The sequence below is a fragment of the Bacillus rossius genome, chromosome 1 (assembly GCF_032445375.1).
Source record: "Bacillus rossius redtenbacheri isolate Brsri chromosome 1, Brsri_v3, whole genome shotgun sequence".
NCBI classification, from domain to species: domain Eukaryota; kingdom Metazoa; phylum Arthropoda; class Insecta; order Phasmatodea; family Bacillidae; genus Bacillus; species Bacillus rossius.
Genome location: NC_086330.1, coordinates 254,028,494 through 254,049,593, shown reverse-complemented (window position 1 = coordinate 254,049,593; position 21,100 = coordinate 254,028,494). Strand labels below are relative to the sequence as shown.

General features: G+C 41.1%; 1 protein-coding gene across 1 annotated transcript in view; it reads right to left on the bottom strand.

Moving 5' to 3' along the window:
- Positions 1–8,233, bottom strand: part of LOC134527483 (nascent polypeptide-associated complex subunit alpha, muscle-specific form) — a 180,388-nt gene extending 172,155 nt beyond the window's left edge. Inside the window, exon 1 of the mRNA XM_063360191.1 lies at positions 5,703–8,233. Within this exon, the coding sequence (XP_063216261.1) occupies positions 5,703–7,940 (2,238 nt within the window). The 5' untranslated portion in view covers positions 7,941–8,233. The remainder of the gene's footprint in view (positions 1–5,702) is intronic.
- Between the last annotated feature and the right edge of the window lie 12,867 nt (positions 8,234–21,100).

Below are 21,100 nucleotides of genomic sequence, written 5' to 3'. Positions count from 1 at the left end.
GATCTGTACATGGACTAATCCACATTCCATTCAATTTGTCAAGCCAAGACCCATTTTTCGCTGCTGGTTTTGAGAGAAACATCTGTACAACATGCATGTGATTTTTCACGTCAGATAGCAAGTTCACCGGATCCTCTGGAGATGTAACGATCAGTGGTTCAACTGTGGAAGAAGCACAAAGTACAAATCTTTGAAGTCAAGCTATTTGAAATGATAATTTGCCAACTTTTTGCCAGTCTCTACAGTGGAACCCTGTTTATAACATATTTCAAGGGGGGATGAAGGAAAAAACATTAAGTTTAAGCCGGAAATATCAATTTAGCACTTGTCAGTGTTTGAACGTTTTACCAATGGACTTAACAAGCTATGTGATGTTAAAACCACTGATGGGTACACTCAATGCTTGAATTTGCTGAACCAAGCCAAAACATTTTTTAACTTTGTTGTGCTTCCAGCTTCTATTTGATTTGTCTTTAAAGACACACTGCCACATTTCTGTCAAATTCTCTCAAGATTTGTGTTCATAATGTTTAGAGTGGAAATGTGTTTTTCCAATTACTTTGCCAGTTGAAAATGTGTAATTTCGGGATTCATACCTATGAAATGTATATTAAGGGGCCCGCCTACCTGGGCACACATACGGTGTGCAGAGCTTCAGGAAAAACAACGCGATTTCAAAACTACTCAAGATATCCGAGTGGGGCCTATTTAAGAATAGCATTTAAGAGTTCGCTGAGGCCCGAAAAGTACTTTTAATTTCGGATTAAGTTTTTAAACTGTATTTTTAGAAGCGTTAAAATGCCTAAAACGCGTGTTTTCAGATTAATTTTTAGGCATACAACAATCAGTACAGACTCTTGAAAGCACTTAAGGGGCTTGCATAACACCTTTACCTTCATTTCTCCGCCATATAATGTTACGGTCACCGCTCAAATTTCACAGTTATCCTGCGACGACGAGACAAATGCGCGCCAGTTCAGAGCCTCGCGCTTAGAGGCTATACCGCGCTAGAACCACCAGCCAACGTCGCGCTTATCATCCCGCCTCACTAACACACATACACCCCTGACGAGGCAGGCCCCTTAATAAATTAAACTCTTCATCAGCAATAGAAAACACTTTTTTTTTGCCATCACAGAATAGTTGACTAACTAAAATATTGTAGGACTTTTTACATACAACTGAAAACAAATTAGAATGGCAAGGAACATAAGGATTTTTTTTTCAAGACAAGGGTGCCAACAGACACACAACTGCAAACGTTATGTACCTTAGATATATTGTATACACAGCATTAGCCAGCACTAATGAGTAATGTTAGTGTTCTAGCATACTTACTTTTTGTATTTGCATAAAATCCTTTTTGAAGAATCTATATCTATAATGTAACAGTGATTGTAAATAAAAATATACGTTAAGTGTAAAGTAAATTTTTTAGGATAATAAACTGCACAGATGGGATAAAAGTTAAAATACCTAGTTTGGTTTTTAAAACTTTTTTTGCATTTATTAAATTTTAGAAAGCAAACTTTATAAGCAAGAAGTGCACAATTTGTGAAATGTTATATGCAGGAAATAAATACATTTTCCTTATGGGGAAAATTTTGGGACTTAATATGAATGGAACATCATAACAGGGTTCTACTATGGTTTGAGCCGGTTTCACCCTGTCATCCCACTTCCTGCAAAACTGCTGCTTCATAAACAGACTAGCGTGCATAACAACACACATATTGCCATGTTTCCACTAGTAACATCAACTGGATTAAACAAGTAGGTAACAATTTTTCTTCCACCATTAACAAAAACAATCAAACATAAGGTGCATCAAATGTCTGCCACAGATTTTTACAAACATCATGGCAAAATTCATTTTTAAGTGAAAAATTTAAATCTTAACACATAAAGTTCAGCCAGAATTATCTTAATGCATTCAATCAATTTTAATAAGAAAAATATTTGCATTACAACCAAGATTAGAAAAAAACAGTTTTTTTTTAAACCAACCTGGTTGTTCTTTTAGTTTAAACCAGATTTTTTGGTTTAAACCAAGTTTTTTATTACATTAGTTATTTTGGTTATCAGCATGTTGAAATGAAAGACATACAACATCCCGCTTTCTGCAACACATGTTGAACCAGTGAAGTTTTAACATCAAAGAACTTAAGTCCAGAAAATCTGTACGTCTGACTGGGACTTAACGACAGAAAGGGCATTTCCCCACAGGAGGAGGATTCTCCATAGAATGTGAGTTTCCCACATAAAGGGGATTTACAGTACAGTCCGGGATCTCCCACAGAATATGAATTTTTTTATATACCTACCTAATAAATTTATTTATTTCCTCTTTTTTTACAGTATTGACTACTAATTATTAATTAATTTTAGAGGAGTATTTAGCTGGGTATAATTTAGAACTTATTCAGATAATTTAAATAAGGTTTTGATTAGTTTACCTATAATTTTTTGTTCCTGTAACTTAAATCACAAAAAACAATAATGAACAAACGTTTGTTATTAGAGTGTAACTAGACCTTTCATTAAAAAAATACGATATTCTATTTTTAAAAAAAATTATTTAAAAAAAAGTTTTTAACACTTGATTTAAACAGTGGTTTAACCCTGATTACAACACAAAGATGATTCACTGCATTTTCAGGCCTGTAGCAAAGTGACTTTTATTATCAGAGACTGCAGTGTTGCCAATGCACCATTTGTATGGTACAGCATTTCTGTAAAAGTTAATGGCAAGGAATTCAACCTCCAGAATTTTCACTAAAAAAAACTTGTCTTGTAGAAATTATTTATCCCTGTATTCCAACTTGTTGCCAGAAAAATGAACCAAAGTGAGAATTATATCAAAACTATAAATCCTGCTACATAGATACTGGTAAGCAGTTTATGAAGACATTAAAAATTCTTGACATACAGAGTAAACTAAAAAGTTTTGCCCCACCAACAACTGTCACATAAAACATATATTTTATAATAATAATTTGAATCTAAAATATAACACTTCACTCTAGGTTTCTCAAGTAATGCAGACACCTTAAACCTTGTTAGGTATTAAATTATTTTATTTTCAATACATATTTAATGTTTGTAAATACTACCTATACTTATGATTGGAGTATTTCTACAGAAAAGCCTCTTTACCAAAAAAAAAAAAAAATAAGTAAAATATCCATAATTATATTTGTTATTACTTCCTGATATGTTTTTGAATCATTCTTTAGAAGGATGTTGTGATACTTCAAGTAGGCCTACCTAGTTTACTGTTTTAACGAGTGCTTGGGTTAAGTTAGCCACATTTAAATACTTTAAAGTAGTGTGTACAGTTGTATATATCAGGTTAACTGCATTTAAACAAATGTAAAATCATTTTAACAGTTTGTTAAGAATTGCTTATTAAAAACTTTAGCTAACCTAACCTAGCAAACCAGTCACACAATTTGAAACTATTTGTGGCTAACCTAATATAAGAAAATGTTTTACAATTTTACGCTGTTTTAAATGTACCTAAACTCATCATTAAATTCTAAACTACCTGCTGGGAAGCAACTCGAAGTACAACAATGTCCTTCCAGGAAATTAGTTGAAAACATGTCAGCAAGTAAAAAAATTTTTTTTGGAATTTAAAAAAACTTGTCTTAATTTTCTTCATAATTACTGTTTAGATGATTTATAGATTTATATGTATTTTATTAATTCCAAAAAATTATTATAATACCAGCTACGTAAGACAAAAATAATTATTTGAATTGAAAACAATTATTTGGCTTCAATATGGATAAATTGGTTCACACTCCAAATTTTTATATTACAAGAACATTAAAGTTTGATTTTATATTTAAAAAATCATTATTTAATGGCATTGAGAACAAACTGTTGACTAAACCTGTCCCTTATTGCTATCCAGTTGTATTTTAAAATAAAATATTAAATAAACAAATTGATTGTGTTTGTGATACAAAGCTATAGAATTACCAAAATATATTTTATTTTGAAAATATGTATAATACTTTAAGGAACTTTGTTCTTGGAACCACTTGTTCTGTGTAACATACTTACCTATCATCCTAAATTTAATGAAAAATATTAAAATAAAGTAAGCAGTTGAATATGTTTAATTTTTAAAACATTAACAGTAAAACTTTGATATAAACTCAACAGTTTACATTTCAAAGAATACCTATTGCAACTTGATGAACACGGCCTACATTAATTTTGAGAGCTACGTGTTTTGGTGTTGTGGTTACATCAAACGACCTGAACTGAGACTGCCTACAACGTTCGCCATTGCAGTTGAGGTTAATCGAGTACTGAGGGTTCATGATGGAGGGAATCGGGGCTTCACGGTCCAGTACCAACCAAAGACAACTCGCACGCCAGTTACGTGGATTAGAATTACTTGTCCATCTACACATCCACAAGTCTTCATACCAAGTGAGATGTATGACTATATTAAGTAGTGTTCTAGTTGTTTTAAAATAACTGAATTTAATAGAAATTAACTAATGTATGTTTTAATTCAAAAATTACTAAAAACCAGTTCAATTACTAAATTTTGGCTGTTGTAAATAGTTGGCAGAACTGACTGTTTATTATTCTTTTGTTTTAGCTTCAGAGTTCAGAGTTCTCATGAATATTGCTAGCAGAACACTGAATATTTCATGTGTTTTACATTGTATCGTTTAAAGATTATAATTATTCGCTTACTAACTCTGCACACAAATGTTGTAATTGTTCTGTTTCACGTATCCAAGTTTACCCCTTGATTCTGATGGCATGATCCTGTATGATTGATCCTGCGGTACATGATGCTTGGTGATTTAATTTAGTACATCGAAAGATCCTTGACAGAGTAAAAATATTACAGTACAAACAATGCTAGGAAGTAAAATAATTCATTTTTGGATCTTTATTTGATGTGATAATACGATCATAATTCATTGTTATATCAACAATTTTTGATATACTCAGGAACTTTCAACCTACTACTTAAATTAAAACAGAAAGAATCATGTACCACAGGATCAATGTATACAGGATCATGTAATCATAATCAAGGGATTTTCTTGGATACTTGATATGGAACTTTAACAAATAAAACTTGTCTGGTAAAATATAAAAAAAATTGTGTGGACACATTCACACAAAGAGGAAAATCTTATGATAGCTGCTGTTCTTTTAAAGTACATAATAAAATGTAGGAATGGATTTTTAGTATCTAAATTTTTCTCTATTGATTCTGTAAAAGGGCACTGTGATACGTCAAATACTTTTCTGGTAGTACACTGTTTTGATGATTGGTTAGGTTAGCTACATTTAGAATAGGTTATTTTTAACCAACTGTTAATACTAGATTAAAATGTAGCTAATCTAACTTAACATAGTTAAAAAGGTAAACTACCAATAATTTGCTTGAAATAACAAAATGCCCTATTAAAAAAATAATTGCAATAAATATCAATTAAAAAATCTATTTTCAATTTTTTTTTACTTTTATGTAATAGCCACTCTCATGCTGGTTTACCAAACTATACTACTTACAAACACTAATATGTAACGTTATTTTTTTTTCACCAAAAGTTGCCAAAATCACACATCTTGCTTTGAACAATTCAAGAACTAAACATAGTTATACATTAAACCACACACACTAAATTAAACTAGCTCGTACGGTGTAGCCAACACCTTACCTTGGGTTTGTAACGCTTGCTGCGCAGGATGATGCCATCATTTTCGATGTAGTCCGGCACCGGATCCTTCCTGCCGCTGAAGTTAAATACCACAGTGTTCTGCTGCTGGTTCCAAGGCTTCTTCTTGTCCCACAGCCCCAGGGCTTTTGCCTCGCTAGACACATCACTGCCAGCCTTCTTTGTCGTTTGTTCCAGATTCTGCTCCACCTCCCGGGGCTGGCCGGTGAGGATGGGCCGTATCACACCCACCTGCCTCCCCCGAGGCTCTATCGGACTGGGCGCAAGCACCGGCGAGGGGGCCCGAGGCACAGGCGAGGGGGTTCGAGGCACCAGAGGGGGGGTCGGTGGCACCAGCGAGAGGGCCCGGGGCACAGGCGAGGGGGTTCGGGGCACAGGCGAGGGGGTTCGGGGCACAGGCGAGGGGGCCCGAGGCTTGCTCACTGCCGTCCTAGCACTCGGGAGGTGGGACTTGGGTTTGTCACCAGCACTGTGGAAACTGAAACTTGTGCTTGCACCGTCCTTTCTGATGTTCTCCAGAGCCGCCTGGGAAACTTTCACCACCACCTCGCAGGTGTCTTCGCCTTCGGAACTGGAATCCTTGACAGGAGCGTCTCCATTCGTCAGCCTTGACTGCAGCGAAGGGGTAGGGACACCGTCTGTCACCACCTGCTTGTGGGATGACCGGCCTGTAGGAACTGGGGATGGCGACTTGAGCTTGCGACCTGAGGCAGGACTCAAATTGGGAGAGGTTGGAGAAGAGTCAGGTTCTATGTGCAACATGTTGGGTCTGGACATGTGTGAAGGAGATGTCACACTGCTAATGCATTCATCCACTAAAGCCACTTTTCTTAGTGAAACTGGACTAGTGGGTGCAGGAAACGGAATCTTTTCCACTACGTTAGGTTTGGGTGATAAAGCTGGTTTGGGAATAGCAGCATGTGAAAAATTTGCCTTTGGAGCCTTTAAACCAGAAACAGAATTTATATTGTTAGATGAATTAACTTTATTTACGTTAAATGTTTTTGATGACCTGACAGGCACCTGAGTACTTTCAAATATCTTAAGTTTCTGTTTAACAGCATCAGGTGGCGGCAGTTCTTTCTCCGCTGGCACCGTAAGGGTTCTAGACTTCCGAGGGGCCGGTGGAGCTTTTTCCTTGGTAGGCGGTTTGCTTTCATGTTTCTTTGGCTCCATTTTCTGCTTGTTCTCTATAATAATCAGTTCCTCATTGACCAAAGGATTTATCATACTAACAGGCCTGTTCTTGTTTACATCTTGAGGACCTGCTTGGACACGTGAAGGAAAGCCAACTGTAACATCTAAACCATCGTTTGAAATATTATTGAACCTAGAGTCGTACCTGTGTAACGTCTCCACGGAACGAGCCCTTTTCATGGATTCTCTACTGCTACGGTTAAACGTTCTGAACCTCTGCTCTGTCCTCATGCCAGCGTCCGCTTTCTTGGTTGCAAGCTGATTTCTTATCTGCGGTTTTCCCGTCTCCAGATCGTTGTCCAGGATATTTTCCAGGCTGGAATACCGCCTGATGTTGGACAGAGAAGGTCGGTTTTGGGTTTCCCGTAAAGCTAGGCTCAAATACTTACTTCTCAATCTGTTAACTATGCCGGGCCCATACTGCAGTTCTTCACTGGAATCCGAGTTGCAATCTTCGTTGACGGCATGATCGTAGTTATTGTTTTTGCCAGCACGAAGCTTCCCTAGTTGCACTAAGCTATTATCCATTTTTGTTCTCGATGAAGCACTAGATTTCTTAGATGTCCTTTCTTCCACCATCCTAGAACGGTATTTCACAGAACACGCTAAAATGGACCCATTTCTCTCCACGCCAACACCGACGCCGTTAAGCAATAGGCCCGAACCCGTTTCTTCCACCTCAACCAGCCGCATGTTACTTGAAACTGCGGACGAAGGAGCAGTTGACGGAGAAGACGAGTCTTGGCGTCGTCCGCGCCCTCTGGGGTGAAAGTCCGCTTCGTCTTGGTCCAGTGGATCCTTGTTTGAGGCTAACCCGGTCGAATTGCTGCGCTGCGGCTTTTCAACAGCTGTTGCTGACGTCTCCGGACTGACTGTAGTCTGGCTTGGGCAGGCAAGCTTGACTGCGCTATTTGCTACCAGAGTGCGACTGATGGCACGACGACGTAAGATAAGCTCTCGCTTCCACAGCGGGATACTCTGATCCAATACACCAAGACTATCCTGCGAGCTCGCCATTAGCATTATCAACTGACACAATCACCTGGTTTCACCTAACGTTCATTTACTTACTACGTTATTCACACCTTACGTGATGGAATGAGGGAACAATCTTGAGTCGAAAATCGTTATCTCAATGCGAAAATAAATGGAACAATTAAACATCTTAACTACAAAGAGATGCGGTTTACAGTACATACTGGTATTATTTACAAAAAAAAGAACAAATAATGGAACTGTTTACAATGCAAATACACCATATCCCATGAACACTTAAAGATCATAATTTCACAGGGGACCCGTTTACAGCTGGAAGGAGAGTTTAGAGCCATCTATGGAGCATTTTGTTAACTTGTTAAATCAAGTCCATCCATAATAACAAGTTCAAATTTAAGATCGATACACAATTTAGAAGAAAAAAAACAGTTACATAAAAAATTGGTAGTAGGTTAAAATTTGACCACCATGTTTTCAAAACTACTGAATTAAAATTAAACTTAATAAATTATGGTTCATAGGAGAGAGAGAGATAGGTTGTGTGTATAGTATGGATTTGAATATCGATGGCTTAGAATGAAAACCTTGTATCTCATAAAATGCAAATTTTACAGGAGAGACAATAAACTGTTTTTTTCGTCCCCATCAATCAATGCTTGTACAATTTTTTTATGTGGTTATTGATAAAATATTTTGGATGCCTGAAGAGGGCGTTTTCATGTAATTGTAAAGTCATTCCTGCTAATTATGACATACAAGGTTTTATATCTTAATCGGCATACTGCACGAGAATGATATAAGTGGGTTTCATTGTTAAATTGAGATAAGTGGTTTTCATACATGGCTTCTATAAAAATATACATGGTTTTCAGTGCACTTAGGAGGAAAATAAAAATGATTTTTAACACACAATACCCATTGCATAATTTGTATTTTCCTATAAAATGTACAAATAATGAAAAGGAACACATTAGCTTACAATAATATTAGACTAACTTCAGATAAAAAATGTAAAATTTAGTTATTAGTTGAAATGAATAAAATGAAATAAAAAAACCATGTAAGTTTAAAATATTTACTAAAGTACAACATAAAGAAATAACAAAAAAACAATTATTGCCAAATGGATGAAACATGGCAGGAAAGTTAACAAAGTGGCAATTAAAATAAACATCACATTCAATAAAATGCATAGTAGGTTTTTTCAAAAATGAGTCATAAAATACCTTTTTAAGGAGAAATCGTTTAAGGAAAGAAAATATAAACAGTAGGTAGGCTAGTTTATAACAATAGTAGACTAGTAAACACTACTTAATTTTAATGCAAGTCATATGAAGGCATGAAGATGACATGTAACATAATTACAATTACCTATTGTACGATACACATAATTATTAAGCCATGACATGTACATTCTTAAGGAATAACTAAACTACTTAAAGGGAAAGTACACATTGTTAGAAGGATGCAAAAACAAAATACTTATTGAGCTAGAACACACACTTAATGAAGAAGACTTAAGAGGAAAATACAAGATATTCTGTACTCATGTACAATTTCTGTGAACAATGCACTAGTATTCCCAGTGACAAACTGAGTGTGTCCAGCTTCAAAAAAATTTCTTTACACAAGTGCACAAAGCCTCTGAACTGCAAACCGCGCTTGAATTTTTCATATAATGTGGCAGTCTGTCATAATACACGTGAACTTCTCTGGGCAACACTCCTTTCATTTCTTGAAGATGTTGGAATTTACTCGCTTCCAGAGGAAGTTTTGTTTTATGCAGTGGCTGTAAAACAATGTCTGTCGGCTGTTTGATCCGTCGAGGCAGGTCTGAGTACTCATCTGAAAAGTCAAGCTTAACTTTTATACTACCATCTTGTGAGTACTCGATACACTTCAGATCTGTTACCACAGGGTCTCCTTTCTTCTTGCCTGGACGAATGGAGGACACAAAATTTAAAGTGCTGTACTTTTTAAAAAAATCATGGTAGAGGTACTGTACATTGTATGGCTTTGGGTGTATACGAGCTGTGCGGCAAACTTCGATGTATCCAGCTGGTGAATATATTTCCCGATTTCGTAGTTTCTTTTCTATGGTGCTGTGTATGGAGTCACACTCCATTTGTGTGTGGCCCTTTTCAAGAAACTTTTGAGTAATTGTGAGACCTGTTTCGTAAGATGCAAGGAGAAGTGCATTAGATAAGGTACAGTTCCTATTTTGATAGGTGCATCCATCACTGTAAAAATGACACCATCATAAATACTTTTGTCTACTTCAGTGGAAATGAAATGACTGATAATACTAGAAAATTCATCAGCGGTAAGTCCTCCCTCTGTCTCGTCCCAAAGATAACAGAAGGCATTACCTGTTTTTAGGTTATAAACTGTAAAATTGTGGATTTTCAATTTTGATCGGTAATACAGAGCTGATGCTTTTAAAGCAGGGCATAAAAGTACTGCCTGTACATCCATAGTGAACACAGCTGTAGTGTTGTTGCTTGTTTTGTCTCTCTCTTTATCTTGTCGTGCTTTGGTTTTCTTGACTACATGAGCATCATATTCTTCTTGAGCCAAATTTCCTTTGTTAAACGAGCAGCAAACGTCGCACTGATCTTTTTTAGGTGAAAATAAACCAAGATTTAATTCCTCAAAAACAGAGTAAAATGTAAAAATACTTCCACACAAACTCTCTTTCCCTTCTGACTTGCAATACGACTGATATTGTCTGAAAAGTTCAGCCTTAGACTGCCACTTCGGCTCAAGGTACAATTTTTTTGTATCTTTCCTACAATAATGTGACTCTAATTTTGGGAGGCGGCTAAAGAATTCACGAACAATATTTTTATGACTACTATCATATTTGTCTTTCTTCTGTCTGTTTTCACCTGTTTTTGACTTAGTTAGACCTCCTTCACAGTTTCCTTCTCCTGCATCATCTTCTGATTCTTCTTGTCTGTCGACTTCCTGACATTCCTGACCTTCAGGCGAATCTACGACCCAGTTTGAAACCATCCACTCTCCTAAAGACAGCGTGTTCAAAAACATTGTTTTGCATACTCTCAATCTGTCTTCATTTTGACCAATCCGTAAGTGATAATATAAAGATCCCTTACGGCGAAATTCCAAAGAATTCACTCTTCTTTGAGCAACAGTTCTGTGGTCGACAAGCTGTTTCACTAATATGCGTCTCTCTCCCCAATTCAAACTCCAAAAATCTTGAAAAAGTTTTTTTCTATTTTCTTCTGTTAATCTAGTGCATTGGAACACTGATATTTTATTTGTAGAACAGCACAAACACCGTGGTTTCAGTTCTCTTTTAGCCCGACTTACATCGAAAACACTTTTTCCTGCATCATTCTTTCTCCTCCCACAGTATGCCTGTCCCATCATTCTTTTAAACTTATTCTTCTCTGCTGCCCATGCATGCTTCTTTCTTTTCGCATTACGTTTATTTTTCCCTGGTATTACTTTACTGCTGTTTGGTCCATGAACATTTTCATTATTGTTTTGTTCAGAATGTGTCTGAGCACCATTGTCATTTGGTCTAGTGTCTTGTATAATATTGTCTATAGAATCAGATTGTAGATACTTATTTTCTATTTCATCATGTGTGATTTCTTTTATATTTGTCTTTTCACTGCATACTTCTTCCTGCTCATTTGCTACATTGTTAATGAAAGGTAATTCCATACCACATTCTGCAATACTTTCCTCTACTAAAGGCAAAGGTACTTCTAAATCAATAATGTCTTCCACCGACAATTCTTCAGACATCACATTTATATCAGAACAATCATTATATTGCATATTCTCATCTGACAATAAAAAATTATTTTCTTCTGCCAAGAACATCTGTCGGTCTAAAATTCCATCATCGCATGATGTATCTTGGTTTATTTTAGGTGAGTTCTTTTCTGATGACTTTGAAATTGGCTGTAAAATATATTCTTCACCACAAGGAACCACAATGAATTCTGTCATTTGGAAACTTGCAGGATTGGTTGATCCTTCCATTGGATTTGAAGCATAATTATGTTCAGATGTTTCATGTTCTGAGCATAATATGTGTTCAACATGGATCTCTGGAACATACAAAAAATCACTGCCTTAATAATTTTAAAAGTAGGCCTACTTACTACTTACCTACATTAATAATGTTTCATCTTGCATTATTCTTGTAAAGTGTAAGAGTTTCAGGTAAGAACATCAAACTGATTATTGTCTACCTGTATTTGAACAGCTGCCATCACGGGACACAGTGCCAGGAATTAATTCGTGTCCTGTTAACTTTCCTATTTTTTCTGTGGATCCAATTGCTTCCGAGTTGTGTTCATCAGTACTGTCAGCATTTCCTTTAACTTCTGAAAGAGACGATAATAATAATCAGATTGTAACATTAAAACTTATTAGTAAATAATGTAATTAATTTTATTCTGTCAGGATAAGGTGATACTTTTTGAGTGTTTTGTGAAATTTAAATTTTTCATTGTTCGTATCAAAAAGAATCTTCATCTACAATCATTATCAATGTATACATACACCAGCATTATTCTGAATTGGCCAATTTCGGTTACATTTTAGCCTGTCAGACTCTTGTGAAGACTAACATTAACACATTATTGTGGTTATCAGTTGTATGCATTGCAATAGATTATTAAACTGAGTAGTGTTTTAGTTCTGTGATCTGTTTTCTTTGATGATCACTAGTACATAAGCACGATCAAAACAATTATAATTAAATCGTCAAAAAAGTTCCACCTTATATCCTGATTGATAATTAATGTTAATAAAAAAATACCAGCATTATTTGAAGAGCTACAAATCTCTTTATTTTGAACATTGTTGTCTTCTTGCATTTGGATAGCCAACTGGACCAGCAACTTACTTCTAGAGTTCATGTCCTGCAATAAAAAGATTTTATATTGCTTTCAGCCATTTATTTCCATAACTTAACTAATAATTTCTTAATTTAACTGAAAAAAACCTTAAGAAACTTGAAAGAAAAACGCGGATATCATTCTTGTTTCTATTCAGTTAAAAGTGAAAACCTCGTATATGTGATGTACGATGTTTTCATAAATACTGCAGTGACAATATAAAATGTACTAGGTTTTCAATGATAAAACTGCTTTTATATTATGCACAATTAGGTAGAAATATTATCACAATACAAGAAATAACTTACTGGCTTACCTAAGAGTAGTTGACTGAACAGTAAAACTGCTGATAAATTGATGAACAACTTCAAAAACATAAGAATACAGACCAAACAAACTTGCCGAACATACGTGGTTTTCTCTCTACAATATGGAGTGCTACTGATATACGTGGTTCTTTTTTTCCCCGATAGAAAGCAGTAGGATGCACATATTTTTTTTTCCAGCCCAACATTCTGTGAGATACGAGGTTTTCTACCCAATAAAATTAAAAACGCATTTTCGTCAAAAATTGAGATACGAGGTTTTCATTCTAAGCCATCGATATATTTTATTTTCGTTACTTTATCATAGCGAAACAGCCAGTAAGAGCAGAATAATGTGGAATTTTGATTATAGTTGGTAACAGTTAATATTTCTCTGTCATTAATGATAGCATGAAAGTACATTATTGAAGTATTTCCTGCTTTAAACATGATTTATGCCAATTTTCTGCTCAATGTTTCTAGCAAAAATTAACATTAAAAATAAAAAAACTATATTGAAAGTTTTAAATTCTTAAAAAAAAAAAAATTTACATTCACATTATTAACTTACAATAACTATTTTCGAACAGTGATAAGGGGCTATTCGCTTTCACTCCGTAACAAATTTTATTTAACTTTCATCTCTTAACAACACTGTCCAAAACTTTGTATTCTCAAAGCACTATTGTTATCAAAAAAAGTTTCTATCTCCAAGGGAGAGATCTGGGTTGAAGGGTCTAAGATAGATTCCTATACATGTTACCATGCGGGGTTTCAAAAATGCAAGAAAAGTAGCAGGCATTACTTGTGTTAATAGGGAATGATTAGCCATGGCAGCGATTGATGCCATGATTATCTCTCTTGTCTAACACTACACTATACTATTAAAGTTAAGTCGAGTTAAAACCCTGGGTTCAGTCATGTGAGGTGCAGCAGGGCATGCATTAAGCAATAATGTTTAATACAAGACAAAACAGGATGGTCCAAAAAAGAGTAAGGCTGGGGAGAAAGGTTTCTACTGACACCAGCAGCTGGTGCTCCCTCTTAGTCACACAAGCCATTACGTCACAACAACACTTAATCGAATTGCGTGTGCAACGAACACGCCCGCGCGTGATGTCCGCCGTGTGAGTTAAAGAGCGCCGCGACGAACAGCAAGTCGAATACAGCGCCCGGCCGGGTGTGGCAATGCGCTAGTGTGTAATTAAATAAGTAATTCCTCTTTTCAAAAATAAAATAATAACAATTAAAAGATACTGAAATAATATGAGAATTATGTGCAATTGTAAAATAATCATGTAATATCAAATTTAACAACTAAGTCCAAAACTGGTCGGGGCTGTTTTCCCGTGCTACACGCGTCTTGGCGCGAGGTCGCGCGGCGCTCTAGCGCCAGTTGCCGCTGGGAGCTCACAGGGGTCGGTCGCTCTGCGAACGCAGAGCCTACAGTTTACGCGCCACTTTTCCAGTTCATCGCCACAGTCGTAAGTTTACCTAATATTTTCAATTAGCTCTGCACCCGACCCCACTTAGCCGTACGTTCTTACGTGTGGCTCTTCGCTTAATCTTTTAAATCCCAACAGGGATATTTCGGCATATTACGTAAATTTTATGTTCAAAGTACTCGGCCAGCGGACTTGAGCCTTATGCATTTTTCCAGGCTTCGACGCCAGTTAATCATTGTTTGATGAGGGCTTCTGGCAAGCCTTTAGTGTCATGGTGTACTAACTCTTTAATAAACGTGTTTTAGATTTAGCTAATTTTCACTGTGTAATATATGTATTGGAAATCTAACCTAGTAATAACTTGGTCAACCTTTAAGGAGCTACTGTAACTCTAGTATAATTTTGATCTAGCCGAGCTTATGCAAAATCTGAAATATTTGTATTGTAGTAGGTTAGACTGCAATCATGTTTAAGAACGTTTTTTTCGTATACTTTTGCCATTGGATGTTTAACTTCAATTACCATATAAACATAGTTACAACTTATCAGTTCTACAATAATTTGCCACAGCCTTCGTTTCGTCAGTATCAGTCTCAGGATAGAACTTTATACTCGTGTTTACAGCCTATCCTGTTCGCACGCAACATCAATGTGTTGAACCGATCGTAAAGCTACGGTCTGACAACAGACTCGGCCAGGGATTGGACAAGCAAGTGTATTAAGCAGTAATAAAGTACAGTGCTTTCTCAGTCATTTACCTTTTATTGCAAGGCGTCCTGGGTGGCCTAAACGGCCGAGGTAGTTTAAACTAACGACTCACTCCTGCCTGCAGCCATGAGGTCAAACCCCGCTTTTCCCTTGAGATCATTTTCAATTCAATATTTATTCTAAACTTGCCATCGCCCGGGTTCTCTTGTTCGAGACCTAGCATAGTTCCTAGTGAGAAGGCTGGTGTTTTACGGAAAATGTGTCCTGGAGGGTGCCAGGCTAACTCTACGGCTAACCACGAGGTTGGTCGGTGGGTACATATGCCCCTGCGTGGCCCACTAGGAACGGCGGCGGTGGTCGTGGTGTTAGGCATCCCTGGTTACTGATACACTACTGGCCCTACACAGCGTAGCATGCTGATCCCTAACTGGGTTGGGGAAATTCACAAATAACACACACGAGTCTGGTTTGCACTGTCATATACACGTCGCGCACGGAGTGTGCGGAGTGGACGTTTAATTGAAATTGGTAGTTACACTTGCAGTTACAGTTACACTATTTTTACCTACACAAATTACACTATGTTGACGTTGGGCGTTCTGATGCGCTGTCACTATTATTAAGCCCTCACGCCAGTCGAGGTTGAGGGGGAGAGTTTGATTGGAGTCGGCCAATCCCTTAAGTTGCAAACGGCGACGCTCGGGCTCACCTGTATGGACCGCGGCTTGCTATGAAATTCGTTAAAAGTCTTTAACGCGATGTGGCCGGTGCCTGTGCACTTCGGCAATTAACCAAATGTCTGTGACTGCGGGAGTCGGCCCGCGCCGTATGCTGCACTGCCCTGCGTAATGCGTTGTGCGGGGAGTTTACGTTAAAGCGGCTGGGATAGGCCCTACACCGTAAAAGGACCGGGCGCACACGGGGAGTTAATTATAAAGGTTTTGGAGATTGACTATAATTACCAGGAATGAAATCGGTGAAGACAATGGTTGAAAGCTCCCTGTGGGACGAACGTCCGTCCCGGTCCACGAATCGCTCAGTACTGGCATCTGGCCCACACATGAGTGACCCGGGCACTCCTACGTCGCACTTCCTTTGCACGGGGTTGTTAATTAAAAGTGAGGTGATCATTAATGTACGTTGAATTTATAATGTACTGGAATCGTGTTGTCTGGTTAATTAAGGTATGGGCTTTAATCCTACCTTTGCTCCACGGTGCTCGACTAACTCGGGTGGGCCATGGCTAGGGGTGCGTTCCATTAGCGGGACCGGAACTGGCGGTTGCAGGTCGGGCTTTGATCGGACGACGTCAAACTTAATCACGCAGCGGGAGTGGCGTCACTACCATGCATTTTTTTGGAAGCTTGGAATTTTTTGTCTGCATTGTCTTGTAGGGCAGTCCTAGTTCGGATAACCTGTGGTGCATTCACTGGTGGTAGGCGAAAACTTTTGACGTCCACCTGGTTCCCAGAAGTTTAATTGAAACTTATTTAAGAAATTAGAGAAATTATAGGAAAATAAATTAATATTACACTAAATACTTAATTTAGTTACAATTGTGAAGAAGACACCGCTATGAAGATGTGTTCTCGTGCACCAGCTGCCTCCCTCTTTTCCTTATCAACTAATCGACTTCCATCATAGTGCCATGAAGACACTTTATTTTTGTGTGTGCTGCCCCTCCTCTGCTTGGTGATGCACTCTGGTGCCTAAGCTAGACAAAAGCATGGGCATTGGCGAGGTCTTTGCTACTTACGTGGTCTGAATTTGTAGCTATGTGTTAGTTGGTTAAAGGTCACCAGCGCGGTGCTGACCCATACGACAGGAACCTCATGTTTCGCATGGCTAAGATGTGTTGTAAAGATTTCGGGGTTCGTCGTTTGTGTGAGTGATGTGCATGATGGCTGCATTAAAGTAGCATAAGTAATACTTCATGTGATATTTATATTTTTTTCTTTTTGTTTTGGTTACCATCGATTAAATTTAAATCCTAAATTTTGTGTGAACATTTACAATAACGAAATTTTGTGCATTGAAATCGACGAACGACCATGAGGACATGCAGGCTATAAGCATGTCCCGGATACCTGTATTTCGGTACCTATGTTTAATTTGTATTTTCTTTTCTTCTATTCGTAAAACCTTTAAAAGCTCTGCAAAGACACAGCTTTGATCTGTTCATGTTTAAATCAGGCTTCTTGTGATTGTTGCGGGTTTACAGTCGTGCTCATTTAACACACTTAGCTATGATGTATCAATTAGTTAGTGACACTGTTGTGTGTTATGTTTTTTAACACCTATTATTTATATACAATGTTACCCTGGAGTTTGGCTAGCTTTAATAAGCTTAAGTGTTTCAGCCATAAGGGTGACGCCGTCCCCGTTGCCTAATCTGAATTTACGTAAATTTAAGCTGGTAGGTTAATTTTGAATCTCAAGGGGGGGGGGGGGGGGGTTCCTGGCCTCGTGGCGGTAGGCAGGGATGCGGCGACAAAGGACTCCCCGGGCTGTTATGGCCTCCCAGGACGCCTTATTAATGAAACACACGAGTTCTTTTGGTTATTTATTACGTCGCACACTCTACAGGTCACACCTTCACGTGACTGGCCGCTTCATCGTCGACCTAAGCTCCGCGCACCTGAACGTGCTAGGGTCCCTGCGAGAGTATACGGACGTGGCGTGAAGCGTGAGGACGATCGGTCCCGCAGATTAATTAAGAAAACATATGACACTGAGTGATTGCGATTAGTCCCGCACAGGAGAATGATTACTTATTAAAACACGTTACACTGAATTACTGCGATTAGTCCCGCACAGGAGAATATTTACTTATTAAAACACGTTACACTGAATTACTGCGATTAGTCCCGCACAGGAGAATATTTACTTATTGAAACACGTTACACTGAATTGCTGCGATTAGTCCCGCACAGGAGAATATGCATGAGCGGATAGTCCGCGGGGTGGCGAAGGCCACGTTAAGCTGGGTACGGACACGTGAGAATCTGGGACGATATCGTACACGTGGCCGTGGCAAGTCCCAGTTGATGACTCGTCCGAATGTTTGTGGTCGCGTTTGGCGCAGTGCCGCCCTGCGTGGGCCAAGACCTATGTCCCGAGGTGGGACGTAATAGCGTGAGGCGCAGGTGCCACGACGGGTCACCTAATTGCTTACGTAAAATATAAAAATCCCTGATGGGATACACATGTTATTAAAAGACCGCGCGAGGTTGCTAACGGCCGATTTGGGCCGACCGGGGAGCTGATATAAAACGTTTGGACTATATTTACCTATTGCAGTTACATGGTGTTGGCGCGAAAATTGAAGGCTCCCCGTGCGTGGGCTGCCGGCCCGGGCGAGTGCTGGATGGCGACTGACTAACCTCCCTGGCCGCCGGGGCCAGGGAGGGGGGAAATTCCGCAGGAAAACTGCGGAGCGCGGGAAGATGACTTCGGCCAGTTTTGTGAATTATACCCTTGTAACATATGATCATTTAATTAACATTAATTATTGAATGGTTTAGATTTCTTAGTTTTTGTTTATATTATAAAATGCCTGAGAAACAATACCCTTGCGCAGTGCCACACCCGGCCGGGCGCTTTGCACACGTAGGAGGCCGTGACTGACGTCACGCCGTTCGGGGCACTGCACTACGTTGCGCGCGCGGGCGCGTTCGGGGCGCGGCACTTATCAGGTGTTGAGGACACATAACGGCCTGTGCTCTCAGAGGGAGCACTGGCGGCGGCGTCAAATGCCCCCCCCTCGACGAGGCCGCTATGTGCCTCAACACCTTACACACGTTGGGTCGTAGCACTCTGACGTTGCACTGGTTCGCACACGGGTCTGGCTAAGCTATGAGTATGGCACTGGGGCAAGGTGTGGTCCCTCCAGATGAATATGGGTCCCCCCCTGTGGAGGCTGGGTGTCCCTGGCTGTGTGCCCCCGGTGAGTGCTGACATTGTCCCCAGGAAGTAGTCCCGGAGGTGTGTAGGGGCCTGGCGAGCGCGGCCTAGGCGGCCACGGGGGTCTGGGGGCCCAGTCTCGGGCCGGTGGGTGCGAGTGGGGGCCCCGGCCCCCCGGTTGCGATTTGCCCCCCTGCTGACCTGGTCGCCGGTGACGTAGTCACCTAGGTGCGGAGGGGCCCGTCGGTCCCTCTGGGGCCGGGCCGTCCCTGTATCGGCCTGTTCGCCTCTGCCCCTCGTGTCCCTGTCTGCCCTAGCTTGCGGGCCAGCTGTCCCGCCTCTTTCTCCCCCTGCCGACGGTTCTCCTGTACAGCACGTGGGCTGCACCAGACGCCGCCTCCGGCGGGGATACCTCCTCTCCACTACCTCCTGGTCCCCTGTCTCGGCCTCCGGCTCCTCAATCACTACACGGAATGTCGACGTGCTCAGGTTTAGGTCCAGTGGCCACCACGGCTCGTCCTCCTCGTCCACTTCCGGTACGTAGGCCTCGTCGTCCGGGTGACTCACGATGGGTGCGGCCTCGCCCATGTCGGCGGGGTCAGTAGCGGGGTGGTTACGGGAGTCAGGACTCGTCGGGAGGTTGACGTCAGTGGGTACGGCGACTGGACTCGTCGGGATGTTGACGTCAGTGGGTACGGCGACTGGACTCGTCGGGATGTTGACGTCAGTGGGTACGGCGACTGGACTCGTCGGGATGTTGACGTCAGTGGGTACGGCGACTGGACTTGTCGGGATGTTGACGTCAGTGGGTACGGCGACTGGACTCGTCGGGATGTTGACGTCCGTGGGTGGGGTGGAATCGGGGCCCCCCGTGTGACGCCCCCTCGTCCCGTCGGTCGGTGTGTCGGGGGGGGGGGGTGGTTACCAGTCTTAAATCGTCCCGATGTACCTTGGCCGGACGTCCGCTCGGGGTACGCACGGCGTAGGTGGACGGCCCCGTCTTCCACAGCACCTGCCGCGGCGGGGACCACTTCGGGGCCAGCCCGGCGCAGAAGTTCTTTGCCCCCGCCGAAAGGTGGTGTTGGCGAACGTATACCCACTGTCCGGGTGTGAGGGGGACAGGGGCGTGCGTGGTGGCGGGTGTTTTGCGGGCGAGGAACTGGGCCTGTCTCTCCCGCGCCTGCTCTCGCATGGCCTCGATCTGGGGCCGCCGCTCCTCTCCCCACCAGTCCTCGGTGGCTGTGTTGGCTACTCGGCACTCTCCCGGGAGTGCCAGGTTTTGCCCCTGTACGAGCTCCGCGGGAGAGTGGCCGGTAACGGCGTTGACGCGCCGCCTCAGGCAATACAAGATCTTGGGCAAGTGAACGTCCCACTTAGTGTGGTCATCCCCCAGGCGTAGCCGGAGCTGGGCCTTGATGTCCTGATTTCTCCTCTCCGTAGGGTTGGCGCGAGGATGGTACGTGGGGGTAGTATGGTGGGTGATGCCCCAACGGCGACAGTCCGCCCGCCATTGCTTGCCCATGAATTGACTGCTGTTGTCCGTCAGGAGGACTTTCGGGAAGCCGTACCGGGAGTAGACCTCCCCCTCCAACAGGTTGGTGATCGTCCGCGCCCGGACGTTCGACGCCGGAAACGCCTCTACCCATCGCGTGAATAGGTCGGTGACTACCACCAGGAAGCGCTTCCCCCTGGGTGTCCTCGGGTACGGCCCCATGACGTCCAACGCCAGCGTGTGGAAGGGTGCCTGGGGCCTGCGGGGCTGTTGTTGTTCTACCCGGTCGGCCCTCCGGGCCTTGCGTTGTTGGCACGGCTGACAGCCCCGGACGTACTCCCGGACGTCTCGCGCTACCCCGGGCCAGTGGAAGGTGTGTCGCAGCGCCTCCTGGGTCTGTTCCGCCCCGGGATGCCCCGCCAGATCGTGATCCTGGTAGAAGTGCATTACCGCC